General features: G+C 46.3%; 1 protein-coding gene across 1 annotated transcript in view; it reads left to right on the top strand.

The window, feature by feature from the left end:
- Nucleotides 1-16,696, top strand: part of PAWR (pro-apoptotic WT1 regulator) — a 104,320-nt gene extending 87,624 nt beyond the window's left edge. The window contains exons 5-7 of the mRNA XM_068162429.1: nucleotides 5,957-6,104; nucleotides 8,852-8,956; nucleotides 14,801-16,696. Of these exons, the coding sequence (XP_068018530.1) occupies nucleotides 5,957-6,104; nucleotides 8,852-8,956; nucleotides 14,801-14,887 (340 nt within the window). The 3' untranslated portion in view covers nucleotides 14,888-16,696. The remainder of the gene's footprint in view (nucleotides 1-5,956; nucleotides 6,105-8,851; nucleotides 8,957-14,800) is intronic.
- Nucleotides 16,697-17,537: the final 841 nt, after the last annotated feature.

Genomic DNA, 17,537 nt, shown 5'->3' with positions numbered 1-17,537 from the left:
ACCAAGTACGCTGCTGTTAGGTTGCGTGGTTTAGTTGATTAGGTGGTGTTGAATGATAGGTTGGACACAATGATCTTGAAGGTCTCTTCCAACCTGGTCTGGTCTATTCTATTCTATTCTATTCTATTCTATTCTATTCTATTCGTTCTCTGATTCAGGTCTGATGCTAGTAGCAGAGTTGGTGTCACTGGTCGATTTTCAAACAAGAGAATGAAGAGGTTTACTTTTGTTTGTTGAAATCACAGAACCACAGAATTGTCAGGGTTGGAAGGGACCTCAAGGATCAGCCAGGTCCAACCACCCTGCCATGGGCAGGGACACCTCACACTACAGCAGGTTGCTCACAGCCACCTCCAGCCTGGCCTTCAAAACCTCCAGGCATGAGGCTTCCACCACCTTCCTGGGCAACCTGGGCCAGTCTCTCACCACCCTCATGGGGAAGAACTCCTTCCTAATATCCAATCTCAATCTCCCCATTTCTAGTTTTGCTCCATCCCCCCCAGTCCTATCACTCCCTGACACCCTCAAAAGTCCCTCCCCAGCTTTCTTGGAGCCCCCTTCAGATAATGCAAGGCCACAAGAAGGTCTCCTGGGAGCCTTCTCTTCTCCAGACTAAGCAGCCCCAACACCCTCAGTCTGTCTCCATAGCAGAGCAGCTCCAGCCCTTTGCTCATCCTCGTGGCCCTTCTCTGGACATGCTGCAGTACCTCCAGTTCCTTCTTAGAATAGGGGCTCCAGACCTGGACACAGAATTCCAGGTGGGGTCTCAGCAGAGTGGAACAGAAGTATTTGAGTGTGATCTGCATGTACACACAAATGATGTTTCTCTGGTGTTCTGTTGGGCTAAAAGATTTGCTTGCAAGTAGCAGTAGAGAAAGTCATATTGGTGGCCATAGGAAGGTTTTTGTAAGCACAGAGATTTTGTTTTAGCAGCTTTTTAAGACTGTCCACTAGCTTCTGAGTCAAGTTATGCTTTTCTTTGTTTTTAAAGAAATGTCTTAAATTGGGGGGGGAACCAACAACCTTGCAAATCAGGATTTAAAATAGCTCAGAAGATTTTTGCATGGTTCCTGGATCAGACAGATCAGACTGGATCAGTTTACAGAAGGAGGTAGATTAAAATCTCATGGTGGTTCAGGGGTGTGTGCTCCCCTTGTAAGCTTGTTTATTGGTGGCAGTGAATGGAGTATGGTATGGCTTTATGGCTGCCAGACAGCAAGTCAGAGAGCTTTTCACCCTCACTTTGAGGATAGAACAGCACACTGACATGGAAAAGGGAGAGATCATTGCCCACTGATTCTGAAAGACTCCACTGTACTTGAGTTTTATGTTCCTGGAATAGTCAAGAACAGCCTCTTTCCCTGCCTCCTTCCCTGCCTCTCCCTTGGGGAAAAGGTGTTTGGGGTCTTTTCCATAAAAATAAAGCATTTCCTTGCACTTGATTCCTGTGCTCTCTTCAGCTCTTGCTGCAGAACAGGGAGGGTGACTGGGGCACTGATGTGCCAAGAAAGTCTCCTGCATGGAGAAAAGATCCTTGTGTTTTCACCAGCTGCTTCTGGCAGCTTTTTTCTCTTTCTTTTTTGTCTTTCGCTTTGTCTTTTTTCTTTCCCTTTCTTTCTTTTTTCTTTTACTTTTTCTTTCTCTTTTTCTTTCCCTTTCTTTTTTCTTTCTTTCCTTTTTCCTCCCCTTTCTTTTTACTTTTTTCTTCCTCTTTATCTTTCTTTCTTTTACTTTGTCTTTTTCTTTCCCTTTCTTTTTTCTTCTACTTTCTTTTGTCTTTTACTTTCTTTTCCCTTTCTTTTTACTTTTTCTTTTTTCTTTCTTCTTTCTTTTTTCTTTCTCTTTTTCTTTCCCTTTTTCTTTTTTTATCTTTTTTCTTGTTTTGTCTTTTTCTTTCCCTTTTTTTCTTTCACTTTCTTTTGTCTTTTACTTTCTTTTCCCTTTCCTTTTACTTTTTTTCCTTTCTTTCTTCTTTCTCTTTTTTCTTTTTCTTTCTCTTTTTCTTTCCCTTTCTTTTTTCTTCTACTTTCTTTTGTCTTTTACTTTCTTTTCCCTTTCTTTTTACTTTTTCTTCTTTCTCTCTTTCTTCTTTCTCTTTTTTCTTTTTCTGTCCCTTTTTACTTTTTTCTTTCTCTTTATCTTTTTTTCTTTTACTTTGTCTCTTTCTTTCCCTTTCTTTCTTTCTTCTTTTACTTTGTCAGTGCAGAAGAAGGGATCACAAGAAGCAGCTTTGTGTTTCAGGGCACTCATTGGAGGTGCTCTGAAGGAAGCAGTAGAGCACTGCTGACATTCTCTTGCTTGTTTTTAGATTACTGCAAAGCTTAAACTATAATAATGTACATTCCATCATCCCAACCTGGGGCTCACTAACTCAAAAACAAACAAAAAATACAGCTGCAAAATACTGTTTCATAACACTGTGCCCAGACTTGCCTGCTCGCCTGTGTTTGGGATTTTTGCAGTGAGGGTTGGCTGTTAGAGAGCATTTTCTCCTCTAGCTTCTTAATATTAAGACAACTACTGTGTGCAAATATAAAACAGACAAGCATCAGCCAAGGTGGTTTTCTTTCTGGGCTTTTGAATGCCCTTCTCAGCCACTTCTGTTGTTATGAGAAGTAAGGAACATGGTGAGAGGGGTTTGTGTGGAAGTTTTTGATGATCTAAGTTGGGCCAACTGCACTTCCTCCCTGTTCTTGTGCCAGTGCTCCTGCAGCTGGAGAGGGTGATGCTTCAAGAGCATCACTGGGGCTGAGGGTGATGCTTCAGGGCACCACTGGGGCTGAAAGTCAGTGGCTTCCTTTGCTGGGCTGCTGGCTTGCTCCATCAGCTCCATGAATGGTTTCCTACTCAAATCACCTGAAAGCCAGAGCCAGGATAAGCAGAGGAGGCCAGGGACATGCATCTGTGGAGAAGACAAGGCTGCCTTTCCTTAGCTCTGAGAGCCACAAACTCTGCTTGAGAAGTCCAAAGTCACAGAAATGCAAGGTGGCATGTTTAGAAACACTGTCTTCTGATTGTTCTTCCAAAGAAGCTGCTGGCAGCTAGCAGAATTTCAGTGACATAACTAATTAGGAGTTTCCAAATTGAGTATAATTACAGGCTTCTGGGAATAAGAATAAATGTGTTGAAGCTGAAATCAATGAAATCTGGTTTTAACTAGGTGGTTTTAATAGGATGAAATTGCAGTTTGGACAGTGCTGCAGGAAAAAAATCCAAAGAGGCGTTGGAAAGACCAAGATTTATTCCACCCTTCTGTAATATTGCTCTTAAGCCTGCTCCTGTGTGAATTACTGATTTTGTTTCATATTAGAGGAAATTGCTACAGCAGGGAAAAGGACCTGGGGGTCCTGGTGGATGGGAAGTTGACCATGAGCCAGCAATGTGCTCTTGTGGCCAAGAAGGCCAATGGCATCCTGGGGTGGATTAGAAAGGCTATGGTTAGCAGGCTGAGAGAGGTTCTCCTCCCCCTCTGCCCTGCTGAGGCCACATCTGGAGTATTGTGTCCAGTTCTGAGCCCCTCAGTTCAGGAAGGACCTCAGGGAACTGATTGAAAGAGTCCAGCACAGAGCCACAAAAATTATTAAGGAAGTAGAACATCTTCCTTAGGGAGCTGAGGGCGCTGTAACTTGGAGAGGAGGAGCCTGAGAGGTGACCTCATTGCTGTTGATAAAGATGTGCAGGGTGAGTGCCCAGAGGCTGGAGCCAGGCTCTGCTGGGTGATGCCCAATGCCAGCACAAGGGGCAGTGGTGGAACCTGAGGCATAGGAAGTTCCATGGAAAAAGGAGGAAGAATTTTCTTTACTGTGAGGGTGACAGAACACTGGAAGAGGCTGCCCAGGGTGGGTTGTAGAGCCTCCCTCTCTGGGGATATTCAAGCCCTGCCTGGATGTGTTCCTGTGTGATCTGCTCTAGGTGATGCTGCCCTGGCAGGGGGGTTGAACTGGATGAGCTTTGGAGGTCCCTTCCAGCCCCTAACATTCTGTGATCCTGTGATATTAGCAAAGGTTTCATTTTTTGGTGATGAAAAACTGAGCCTTTTTTTGGTGTGGTCTGTCCTTGAGCCATGAGTATGAAACAAGTCATCTTTCAGAAAGCTGAGCAAGTTAGGATTTATAGAGTTAAGTTAAAGTATTCCTCTTAAGCTGTGTTGCTCCACTGCATATCCGGTCCTAGAAATGTTTTTGTTTGAAAAAAAAGAGATCTTTTAGATGGAGAATCAACAGTGCTAAATATGGTAATAACATCAAGCTACAAAATTCCTTACAATTGTGTCAGTGTGCCTTGGAAACTTCACACATACTGGAGCAAAACAGTATTTATGTCCATGAAAAGGCATCCTTCTGCCAGAGGACTCCCTGCCTTTGGTTTGCACTGTGTCCATCTTGCTGTGCACGCTGTCAGCAGGGGCTTTCTAGAGTTAGGAAATGCAAAGCTGTTCAGGGAACCCACTAATCATACCATCTTCTGTGGTTCTTCTGTGTCCACTTCTGGGCTCCTCAATTCAAGAAAGATGCTGAGATGCTGGAATGTGTCCAGAGAAGGGCAATGAGGCTGGTGAGAGGCCTTGAGCACAGCCCTGTGAGGAGAAGCTGAGGGAGCTGGGATTGTTTAGCCTGGAGAAGAGGAGGCTCAGGGGAGACCTTCCTGCTGTCTACAACTACCTGGAGGGGGGTTGCAGCCAGGAGGGAGTTGGTCTCTTCTCCCAGGCAACCAGCACCAGAACAAGAGGACACAGTCTCAAGCTGCACCAGGGGAAGTTTAGGCTGAAGGTGAGGAGAAAGTTCTTCCCAGAAAGAGTAATTGGCCATTGGAATGTGCTGCCCAGGGAGGTGGTGGAGTCCCCATCCCTGGAGGTGTTCAAGAGGGGATTGGATGTGGCACTTGAAACCATGGTTTAGTAGTCATGAGGTCTTGGGTGACAGGTTGGACTTGATGATCTTTGAGGACTTTTCCAATCTTTTTGATGCTATGATTCTGTGAATATGTACAAAATATCCTGGAGTTACAATGCTGACAGGGATTTACAATTGATAAACAGCACAATGACACCCCTGGTCAAAGAACAGGGGAAGCTATTAGCTTCTCCCTCCTTGCCTCCCCCTTACCCACTGTACAAAAAAAAAGGGACAAAAGAAAGGAGCAGAGAGATGTTAGACTTAACCAAAACAATGCAGGCAAGTTCAAGCAGAAGAAAGTTAGTATCTCAGGAGGGGAGGAGGGAAGGGTGGCCAGGCGAGGCTTCCACCACCTCCCTGGGCAACCTGTGCCAGTCTCTCACCACCCTCATGGGGAACAACTTCTTCCTAACATCCAATCTCAATCTACCCATTTATTTTTTTATTCCCATCCCCCCCCAGTCATATTCCTCCCTGACACCCTAAAAAGTCTCTCCCCAGCTTTCTTGTAGCCCACTTCAGATACTGGAAGGCTCCTGGGAGCCTTCTCTTCTCTCAGTCTGTCTCCATAGCAGAGCGGCTCCAGCTCTCTGCTCATCCTCGTGGCCCTTCTCTGGACACCTTCCAGCACCTCCAGATCCTTCCTGGAGCAGAGGCTCCAGAACTGGAAAGAGGCTCCAGGTGTGGTCTCAGCAGAGTGGAGCAGAGGGGCAGAATCCCCTCCCTGCCCCTGCTGGCCACACTTCTCTTGCTGCAGCCCAAGCTCTGGTTGGCTTTCTGGGCTGCAAGTGCTCACTGCTGGCTCCTGTTGAGCTTCTTCTCCCCCAGCACTCCCAAGGCCAGGGCTGCTCTCAAGCCAGTCCCTGGCTTATGGAAGCAGTCAGCCCCTTAGAGGCAGTGGATTGAGTGAGTTCACATCAGCATGAGGGCTGCGTTGTGAGTCCTGGGTGGTTTTTTAGGCTGAGCTTTTCAGTGCTTTTGAAAGTACTTCTTGTTCCTTGTGTAAGATTTATTTTGTTAAATATGTAAATAGGTGTCTGCTTTGTTCTTTGTTTTTGTAGCACAGCTAATGCACCAGAAGATGATGCTCCAAACAGATACTCCCGGACAGACAGGACAGCTTACAGCAGATACAGCAGGGATGCAAATTCTTCTGGCAGTTCCCTACCAAGTAACACTTTGGAAAAGAGGATTGAAGAGCTTGAGAGGGTGAGTCCTAACAGCTGCATGGCAGGCTGCTGAAACCAGGTACCTTTGAAACTCCATGGGGAGATTCTGAAACACAGCACATAATGGTAGAAATGATGTAAAGCTTGAAGTATTCACAGCTCTGTCAGTAAAATATGTACAGAGTCAGAGAAGGATGGGATCTTCCTAATCACAGGTGGGCTAGCTGGCATTTGGTATATTAATGAGAAATAGTCAAAGTAAAAATAATAAAGAAAGTTCTTCTCTCCCTCTGCTCTGCCCTGCTGAGACCTCACCTGGAATATTGCATCCAGTTCTGGGCTCCCCAGTTCAGGAGGGACAGGGATCTGCTGGAGAGAGTCCAAGGGAGGCTACAAGGATGATGAAGGGACTGGAGCACTGCCTGAGGAGAGGCTGAGAGTCCTGGGGCTGTTTAGTCTGGAGAGGAGGAGACTGAGAGGGGATTTAATAAATATCTATAAATATCTGAGGGCTGGGGGTCAAGAGGGAGGGCACAGGCTCTGCTCACTTGCACCCTGGGATAGGACAAGGGGCAATGGATAGAAACTCCAGCACAGGAGGTTCCACCTCAACATGAGGAGGAACTTCTTCACTGGGAGGGTCACAGAGCCCTGGAGCAGGCTGCCCAGAGAGGTTGTGGAGTCTCCTTCTCTGGAGACTTTCCAGCCCCATCTGGATGCATTCCTGTGTGACCTGTGCTGGATTCTGTGGTCCTGCTCTGGCAGGGGGGTTCGGACTCAATGACCTTTGGAGTTCCCTTCCAGTGCCTAGCATCCTAGGATCCTGTGTGATCCTCTAATACGCTTAACAGCACAGAGCTCTGCTCTCTCTGTCTGTACCTCACGGCACCAATGCAGGGCAAATAACTTGGGTGAGGAAGGCATTCCCTGGCTGTTCAGAAAATCAGCAAGCCTCCTGCTGCTCTGCTTCTCAGTTTGGGTTTCTTTTTTAACATCCTGGAATACAAACTTTGTTAATGGTTGTTTGGTAGAGTTTTAAACATTTAAAATGCACATTGAAAGCAAAATGTTTGTTGTTTCATACATTCTTCATGCAGTCTCAAGCTGCACCAGGGGAGGTTGAGGCTGCATGTGAGGAAGTTCTTCATAGAAAGATTGGCCATTGGAATGTGTTGCCCAGGGAGGTGGTGGAGTCACCATCAGTGGAGGTGTTCAGGAAGAGCCTGGATGAGGCACTTGGTGCCATGGTTTAGTTCATTAGATGGTGTTGGGTGATTGGTTGGACTTGATGATCTTGAAGGTATTTTCCAACCTGGTTAATTCTATTGTATTCTATGCAAACAATTCTGAATTCCTAATGGACTTTTTAATCTTGTCTCACAGGCAGGGCTGCAGATCTAGCAGTCAGTCTACATTCCTTCTTAATGGTAGTTTGAACACCTCCCCACCTTCCCCCCCCCAACACCTCCATGCAAGCATCCCCCCACCTCCCCTCCCCCTAAAAAACCCAAACAAACAGAAAAAGGAATGACCCTCCCTATACAACAAATTTGGAAGGTGATGCTTTACATTCATTTGCTTCTGGTTTGGGCCCCCATCTGAGTTTGGATTCATGCTTAAGTTACATATTTATTAAAACGTTATCTCCAAAATCAGAGATACCACACAGGTTTCCTGGGGGTACAATACTTATTTAGATGTGCTTCTGTACCTGCCAGTGTCTTACAGGGACCTTCAAGAAAGCTGGAGAGGGACTTTTGAGGGTGTCGGGGAGTGATAGGACTGGGGGGAATGGAAAACAAAACCCTAGAAATGGCTAGATTCAGATTGGATGTCAGGAAGTAGTTGTTCCTCATGAGGGTGTTGACACACTGGCACAGGTTGCCCAGGGAGGTGGTGGAAGCCTCATGCCTGGAGGTTTTTTGGCCAGGCTGGATGTGGCTGTGAGCAACCTGCTGTAGTGTGAGGTGTCAAGAATAGTGCGCATCAAGAATAGTGTGGCCAGCTGGAGCAGGGAATTCATTGTGCCCCTGGACTCTGCACTGGTTAGGCCACACCTTGAGTCCTGTGTCCAGTTCTGGGCCCCTCAGTTGAAGGACATTGAGACACTTGAAGGTGTCCAGAGAAGGGCAAGGAGGCTGGGGAGAGGCCTTGAGCACAGCCCTGTGAGGAGAGGCTGAGGGAGCTGGGGTTGTTTAGCCTTGAGAAGAGGAGGCTCAGGAGAGACCTCAATGCTCTCTACAACTACCTGAAGGGAGGTTGTAGCCAGGAGGGAGTTGGTCTCTTCTCTCTAGCAACCAGCAGCAGAACAAGAGGACACAGTCTCAAGCTGTGCCAGGGGAAGTTTAGGCTGGAGGTGAGGAGAAAGTTCTTCACTGAGAGAGTCATTCTCCATTAGAATGTGCTGCCCAGGGAGGTGGTGGAGTCACCATCCCTGGAGGGGTTCAAGAGGGGATTGGACGTGGCACTTGGTGCCATGGTTTAGTCATGGGGTCTTGGGTGACAGGTTGGACTTGATGATCTTTGAGGTCTCTTCCAACCGTGGAGATTCTGTGTCCCTGCCCATGGCAGGGGGGTTGGGACTGGATGATCCCTGAGGTCCTCTCCACCCCTGACAGTTCTGTGATTCTCTGAGATGTGAGGTGTTGAGGACACAGATTTGACTTCTAGAAAAGCAATCACAGGTAAGTGTGTGTGTGTGTTCTTTGTTTCAAGTGGCAGCATCTTCCACCTGTCTCTTACAGCCAAAGATCACCTTTCCAACTGCATTTTCTGTTCTGGTTTTAGGAGCTGGCAAAGGAGAGACAGGAGAACGCGAGATTAGTGAAGATGGCACAGGACAAAGAGGAACTCATTGGAAAGCTGAAGGAAGAAATTGATTTATTAAACAGAGTAAGCAGTTACTTTCTTACATGCTTCTGCTCAAAGAGGGGCTAAAAGTCTGCATTGTACTATGTTTCAGGCACTCTCATCCACTAGGCAAGGGCAGAAGAGAGTTGTGTTTAGTTTGTGTTCGTGGAACTTTTCAGGGGGGCAGGTCAGTAAGTTATTTTTTCCAGGTGACTTCTGTGTGTCCCAGTTACCTTCCTTATGTTGTCTGGTACTGGAATAACTTGAGTTTCTCCTTGCTGTAAATGGTTAGCAACAAAAGGTTACAAAAGCCTCTGCCTCTTCTTTCCAAATCCAACACGTAGCATACCAAGAAATAGCTGTGCTGGATTCCTGACAGTGGTCTCCAACTATTAGCCAGGACTTTGGTCAGACAAGTGAGGATCTAGAATTCATTTGGTATTTATCAGTTCCTTTGTATTGTGGTGGGTTGAAAATTGTACACACCCCCAACATTGAATTTGCCAGACCAGCTCAGTTGGGAGCAAATGAAAGCTATATTTACAAGCAAGACTACAATCTACAATGGAATGCAAGGAATATGTACAAATATCCAGGAGTGCAACATTTACAGGTATTTACAATTCATAAACAGCACAAGGACCCCCTAGCCAAGGACCATGGGAATCATAGAATTGTCAGGGTTGGAAGGGACCTCAAGGATCATCCAGTTCCAACCCCCCTGCCATGGCCAGGGACACCTCACACTACAGCAGGTTGCTCACAGCCACATCCAGCCTGGCCTGAAAAACCTCCAGGCATGAGGCTTCCACCACCTCCCTGGGCAACCTGTGCCAGTGTCTCACCACCCCCATGGGGAACAACTTCTTCTTAACATCCAATCTGAATCTACCCATTTCTAGTTTTGCTCCATTCCCCCCAGTCCTATCACTCCTTGACACCCTCAAAAGTCCCTCCCCAGCTTTCTTGTAGGCCCCCTTCAGATACTGGAAGGCCACAATTATGTCTCCTGGGAGCCTTCTCCTCTCCAGACTGAACAACCCCAACTCTCTCAGTCTGTCCCCATAGGAGAGGTGCTCCAGCCCTCTGCTCATCCTCATGGCCCTTCTCTGGACACCTTCCAGCACCTCCAGATCCCTCTTGTAATAGGGGCTCCAGAAATGGATGCAGTACTCCAGGTGGGGTCTCACCAGAGCTGAGTAGAGGGCGAGAATCCCCTCCCTCGACCTGCTGGCCACACTTCTCCTGATGCAGCCCAGGATCTGATTGGCTTTGCGGGCTGCAAGTGCAGACTGAGGGCTCATGTTGAGCTTCTCCTCCACCAGCACCTCCAAGTCTCTCTCCTCAGGGCTGCTTTCCAGCCAGTCACTGCCCAGCCTGGATTTGTGCCTGGGATTGCCTCGACCCAGATGCAGGACCCTGCCCTTGGTCTTGTTGAACCTCATGAGGTTGGCTTGTGCCCACCTCTCCAGCCTGTCCAGGTCCCTCTGGATGGCCTCCCTTCCCTCCAGCCTGTCTGCATTGGGACATGGAGCCATTGACAGCCACTCTTTGGGTGCAACCATCAAGCCAGTTCTTTATCCATCTAATGGTTCACCCATCTTGGTCTCTTGTTTATCCAGATAGCTATTTAAACTGCAAAATATATGGAGGTATTTTTTTCTTGGCTCTTGTTCAAGAAACTCTTACTCGCAGCAGTCTTTGGAATGTTATTTTTTTGTGACATAAACATTTCTCAGGCATTTAATACTTCATTTTTGAGTAACTTACAGGTGTTTTAAACAGAAAGTGTTTAGGGAAGCTCTAACTGCAGCATCTGATGGCTAGGTTAAAGAGTTCAGATACAGTTACTAATTTATACTGAGCTCAAAAAATACAGTTTTATTGGATGAGTGTTCTCTTTTCCATCCAATTCTTGACCTAAATTGCACAAGAGAGAAAGCCTGGAGAAGAGGCAGCTCAAGGGAGACCTCATTGCTCTCTGCAACTACCTGAAGGGTGGTTGTAGCCAGTAGGGGGTTGGTCTCTTCTCTCATGCAACCAGCACCAGAACAAGAGGACACAGTCTCAAGCTGTGCCAGGGGAAGTTTAGGCTGGAGGTGAGGAGAAAGTTCTTCACTGAGAGAGTCGTTCACCACTGGAATGTGCTGCCCAGGGAGGTGGTGGAGTCACCATCCCTGGAGGGGTTCAAGAGGGGATTGGATGTGGCACTTGGTGCCATGGTTTAGTCATGAGGTCTGTGGTGACAGGCTGGACTTGATGATCTTTGAGGTCTCTTCCTACCTTGGTGATTCTGTGATTCTGTGTTTCCTGTAATTCCACAGAAAACTGTCTTTATAGTAGCCATCCATCAGAACTTTTCATGTTTAGGTGTTTTAAGGTGTAGTTTATTTCAGAGGGGTGAAATGCTTCTCCTGGAAGTCATTCAAGCTGTGATGCAGCAACACTGCTGAGAGACAAAGAGAAATCTCTGCTAGGGATTTCCTGATCCTGGAGCCCCTGATACAGGAAGGATCTGGAGGTGCTGAAAGGAGTCCAGAGAAGGGCCACGAGGATGAGCAGAGGGCTGGAGCTGCTCTGCTATGGAGACAGACTGAGGGAGTTGGGGCTGTTCAGTCTGGAGAAGAGAAGGCTCCCAGGAGACCTTATTGTGCCCTTCCAGTATCTGAAGGAGGCTACAAGAAAGCTGGGGAGGAACTTTTGAGGGTGTCAGGGAGTGATAGGACTGGGGGGAATGGAGCAAAACTAGAAATGGGTAGGTGATTCTATGATTCAGATTGAATGTCAGGAAGGAGTTGTTCCCCATGAGAGTGGTGAGAGACTGGCACAGGTTGCCCAGGGAGGTGGTGGAAGCCTCATGCCTGGAGGTTTTTTGGCCAGGCTGGATGTGGCTGTGAGCAACCTGCTGTAGTGTGAGGTGTCCCTGCCCATGGCAGTTGGGTTTGAATTGCATGCTCCTGGAGGTCCCTTCCAACCCTGACAATTCTATGATTCTATGATCCTGCATTGCACACGCAAATTGGTGAAGGTGGTGTAGTCTGCATTGGGGCTTTGCAAACTGAAGATGCTTGTAGGGAGTTGGAACTGGATGATCCTTGAGGTCCCTTCCAACCCTCACAACTCTGTGACTCTATGATTCTATGTAAATCATTATACCAATTAAACACAGTATCTCTAGCATGCACTTCTAGCATCACCCCACTAAAAAGGAAGAAAATAGGCTCCTTGTCTCAAACTGCACTTAACTTAAAAGAGAAAACCTTTACTGTTGTTTTATATTTAACCCAGCATGGCAACAGTAGAGTTTTGCAAGCTTCAATCAAAAGGCATTGAATATATCCCATGAGAATCCTGATTCTCCCTCCTTTGTCTGCCTTTCATTTCCCTCCTTAAAATGCTCTCCTTGATACTACTTTTCCACTTTCTCATTTTTCCCCCGTTCTTTCTCTGTTTCTTCCATGTTGGTCTGTTGGGGTTTTTCTGTACAGTCAAACAGTTTTTTACTGAAGTAATGTTCACACTGAACAGTCAGTTTCACTGGTTTTCACCTCAAAGACTTGGAAAGACCTGGCAGGAACTGATGAGGTGAAATGGGAGCTGGGGAAATGTGGTAATTGGTGGCAGTGTCCCCCAGTTTGAGCTGGGTGCCTTTAAAAAGGAACCACAAAGTTGAAGCCCTGCAGAAGGTGCAGAGTGCCCAGGAGGTGTACTGGAAGGTGTAAGCTTTGTATTTCCTCCCAGAAATCCTGCAGCTCTGTAACTCTGGCTGCAAAGTTACTGTCTGTCTTTTGCTTCCCTTTCTCCTCCCTGGATGCAGTGAGCTCCCTTATCTGGTATGGGGGGAGGATGGTTCTGGTCTTATCTGTGGCCTTCAAGGCCAGGCTAATTTTGATTGCACAACCTTGGCCTGTTTAGGTCTAATGCCAGGGACCAAGGGGAGGCAGTTTCATGCCCGGCCAGGCTGATTCCAGCCTAGCCATGGTGGGAAGAAAGAGCCCTGGGGTGGATGTTAAACGCCAGGTGGGGAGAAAAGGGGCAGCTGAGGTTTGTGGTTTGGTGTGGTTGGGGGGAAGGCTTTTGGGGTGTTCTCACATATGCTGTACATTGATGAGGTGTTAAGGATTCATGTGTTCTGCATTGTCCTGGATATTTTTGAATGGAATTTCTGTGTTTCTCTCCTGTTCAGCAAGAACCTCTTCATTTTACTCCTTTTGGGAGTAAAACCATTTCTGTCCACTCTTTAAGACACAGAAACAAACATTTGGGTTGGGGGCTACCTGCCTTAAACACCAATTACTGCGTGTGTTGTCTGTTTTCAGTAGCAGTTGAGACTGAAGTTGTAAAATACCTTTATTTTTTTTTCACAGAAGACAAAAGAAAAGCAATGGTGCAGCAGTACTTAATCTGAAAATGTTGATACTCAGTTTAAACTACCATGCAAGTCTTCTTGCAGTAAGAACCAGTGATGTGTATATGTGAGCAGGAGAGCTCACAGAATCACAGAAACATTCAGGGTGGAAAAGACCCTCAGGATCACCAAGTCTAACCCAGAACCCTACTCTACAAGGGTCACCCCTAAACCACAGCCCCAAGCCCCACATCCAAACCACCTCCAAATACATCCAGGCTTGGGGACTCCACCACCTCCCTGTGCAGCACATTCCAGTCCCTGACCACTCTTGCCATGAAAAAATGCTTCCTACTGTCCAATCTAAAGCTACCCAGTGCCAGCTTGAGGCCCTTCCCTCTTGTTCTGTCACTAATGACCTGTGAGAAGAGACCAGCAGCAGCCTCTCTACAAGGTCCTTCCAGGTAATTGTAGACAGCAATGAGGTCTCTCCTCAGCCTCCTCTGTTTCATATCAACCATCTCCAGCTCCTTCAGTTGCTCTTCATAAGATTTATTCTCCAGGCCCTTCACAGCTTCCTTGCCCTCCTCTGCCCTGGCTCCAGCAACTGCACATCTCTCTTGTACTGAGGTGCCCAAAACTGAGCACAGTACTCTAGGTGTGGCCTCACCAGAGCTGAGTACAAGTTGCAGACAAGCACAGACTAGGGAGCAGAGGCAACAGTGCACTCACTCTGTACATGCCAATCACACAATGATGCCCATCCTGGTTTGTAATGCATTAATTCCTGCTGTAGTTTTAATTTTGATTATGCTCCTATTTAAAGGTGCTTCAGCATGGGGAATATAATATTAATGTGGTTTTTCTTTAATGGAAGTAACACTTGGAAGAAGGCTGGTTTAACAGATTTAAGGGGAGCTGCTGTCACATTAATCCCCCCATGGCAGGGGGGTTGGAACTAGATGATCCTTGTGGTCCCTTCCAACCCTGACTCATGCTATGATACTAATTCTTACCAACCTTAATTTCAGTCCTAAAATGCTAATCTCCTACTGCTGTCAATTGAGAGCTTGCATTACAAGCCCTATGAAGGAGGAGAGGCTGAGGGAGCTGGGATTGTTTAGCCTGGAGAAGAGGAGGCTCAGGGGAAACCTCATTCCTGTCTACAACTACCTGAAGGGAGGTTGTAGCCAGGAGGGAGTTGGTCTCTTCTCTCAGGCAACCAGCACCAGAACAAGAGGACACAGTCTCAAGCTGTGCCAGGGGAAGTTTAGGCTGGAGGTGAGGAGAAAGTTCTTCACTGAGAGAGTCGTTCTCCATTGGAATGTGCTGCCCAGGGAGGTGGGCACCATCCCTGGTGGTGTTCAAGAGAGGATTGGATGTGACACTTGGTGCCATGTTTTAGTCATGAGGTCTGTGGTGACAGGTTGGACTTGATGATCTTTGAGGTCTCTTCCAACCTTCATGATACTGTGTGGTACTGTGATTTATGCCTTAGGAAACATTTGGGTTTGTCTTTATCTATTTTTCCCTCCCAGGACCTAGATGATATAGAAGATGAAAACGAGCAACTGAAGCAAGAAAACAAAACCCTCTTAAAAGTTGTTGGACAGCTGACAAGGTAGAAGATTGAAGCCTCAATGAGGAGAGATTTAAAAACTACTGATTGAACACTGAGGTCAAGATAGTACTATTTCCTGTGTTGCAGTATGTTATAATAACTGTCTTTATATTTATTGTTTAGGAAACCAGAGGAATGTTTATTTTCATAGTAGTTTTTCTGCTTCATTTGATGAAATGGCATCAAATTTTGGGGGTATATTTGTAAGCTTTCACATATGAATAATACAAAAACTTTTTTTTAATGTATTTTGAAATACAAAGTTCCAAAACTGTTTGGATTTTTCTTGGGGGGGAGGGGGGTTTGTTGTTATCTCTTCAGACTGCACCTGGATAAATGACAGTCATTTAGCAGCAAGAGTCCTTTCCGGTCCACGTGGGTGTCTGGTGTTGAAAGGAATGGAAAGCAATACCTGCAAGCTTTGTTTACACTGATCCAAAATAATCTCTTTTGGGGGGAAATGATTTCCTTGTTGTTGGAAGAGCTGTAAAGTGGATGCCTTATTGCCTTAGGTAGAACAATTTACTGATTTGCTCTAAAACTTTTGTATCTTTGAGGCTTTTTACTGTATCTGAAAGACTGACGATAGTATAGAGTAGCAACTTTTTCTTCTGTGTGCCAGTGTGCTGGCAGGAGAGGGAGGTTTTCTTACAACAACCCAACAAGCAAAACCCCAGTCAATCACCTGTGGCTGCAACATGAATGAGTCCACCTGTGGCATCGACATGAATGAGTCCTTAAGAGTCATGCCAAAGCTGGCCACTGCAGTTTCGCTTTAAAGCTTTTGCTTCAGCAAGGAGGTTCTGCAAGCTTGCTCTCAGTGAGTTTGTCTGCTGTGTTGAGAATTCAGACAAAGCCTGGAGCTTTCATTTTAGCAAGGACCTTTTTGCAAGGCTCTTCTTCACGCTGTCACTTTAATTTGTGGTGATCATAACCAATAGAAGTTTTGGGACGTTTCATTTTATGGAGCTGGATTTACAGTTTTTTGTGCACCAAGCAGAGGGGAGACCAGCAGTTCCTGCCCTCTTGAAACATCAGATGGTTTTAAAACCCCATCTATCCCTTTTTTTAAACTAACAACATGTTTTAAAAGTGGCTATTTAGATGTTCAGATCCACTGAAGTCTGCCTGTTGATTCTTCTGTAACGTGATGGTGGACAAAGCGTTCATTTGGCATTAGCCACGGGCCTCAGTTAGCAATTCTCCTGAAGTTTCTGTCAGGCTGAAATTTGCTGTACTTCATTTCATCTCAGTGCAGCACACTTTTCAGTCCTGCTCAGCATGTCATTTGAGTCAGCAGTCACCAGAAATGGGAACATTTCCGAGAGTCCAGGCTTTCTCTGGATGAAACTGCCTGCGTGTAGTTCTTGTTACCTTAAAACTGTAAGACAACCTTAACACCTGATAACGGTCACCCACTCAGATCTGCCACTTGGTTTCATAATGTGCATTGAATGACTCTGAGAGTTTCCTGAGTTTCAACTCCAAGCATTGGCTGTTACACCTTGGATTGTTGTGGCCATAGGATAGGTTATTTTGCAGTTGTGTGTTCTACTGAGGAGGAGCGGCTCAAAGCTGTTCAAGGCGCGCTCTGGGACACCACGATGGTTTTCCTTCCCAGTGGACACCGTTTTTAAAGCCTTTCCCATGGGGTTTCAATGGTCTGAACTGCAATACACACCTGTCAAGGTTGCTTTTAATGTTGTTCAAACAGGAAGAAGTCCCTTATTTGATCAGTTTGATTAAAGTTCTAATAAAAATACCAGTTGAGATGTATGCCTTCTGAATAAATACGAAACATTGTCTGGAAGAACATCTGCCTCTCCTTCTCTGTGTACCGGGCAGGAAATACACCTAGTGATTGACAGTGTGGAATGGCAGTCATGCTGCAGCACCAGCAGAGTGAATGCAGAGCACACAGCTGCTGATACACAGGTGTAAAGGTGATCTCTCATAACCTTTTCACATGCATTTGAAACCAAAGGACAATGAGTGACAAAGGACATCAACCAGAACTGCTTCTCTTCATATTACCTCTTCTCTGTTCGCAGCTGTATTGACTGCAGTTGAGCAGCAGGAACACCAAAAGTAGAATGGTTTATTCTGTTTTGGTTTGGTTTATTTCTTCTTGGTTTATTTTCTTTATTTTATTGTATGTTGGATTGATTGGATGTTAGGAAGAAGTTGTTCCCCATGAGGGTGGTGAGAGACTGGCACAGGTTGCCCAGGGAGGTGGTGGGAGCCTCATGCCTGGAGGTTTCTAAGGCCAGGCTGTGAGCAGCCTGCTGTAGTGTGAGGTGTCCCTGCCCATCGCAGGGGGGTTGGAACTGGCTGATCCTTGAGGTCCCTTCCAACCCTGACAATTCTTCTCTCTTTTCTCTTCTCTTCTCTTCTCTTCTCTTCTCTTCTCTTCTCTTCTCTTCTCTTCTCTTCTCTTCTCTTCTCTTCTCTTCTCTTCTCTTCTCTTCTCTTCTCTTCTCTTCTCTTCTCTTCTCTTCTCTTCTCTTCTCTTCTCTTCTCTTCTCTTCTCTTCTCTTCTCTTCTCTTCTCTTCTCTTCTCTTCCCTTCCCTTCCCTTCCCTTCCCTTCCCTTCCCTTCCCTTCCCTTCCCTTCCCTTCCCTTCCCTTCCCTTCCCTTCCCTTCCCTTCCCTTCC

The sequence above is a fragment of the Melanerpes formicivorus genome, unplaced genomic scaffold, assembly GCF_026170545.1.
Source record: "Melanerpes formicivorus ecotype bairdi unplaced genomic scaffold, bMelFor1.0.p_v2 SCAF_64, whole genome shotgun sequence".
NCBI classification, from domain to species: domain Eukaryota; kingdom Metazoa; phylum Chordata; class Aves; order Piciformes; family Picidae; genus Melanerpes; species Melanerpes formicivorus.
The sequence above is the reverse complement of the archived record's forward strand: the minus strand, read 5'-3'. Positions and strand labels throughout refer to the sequence as shown.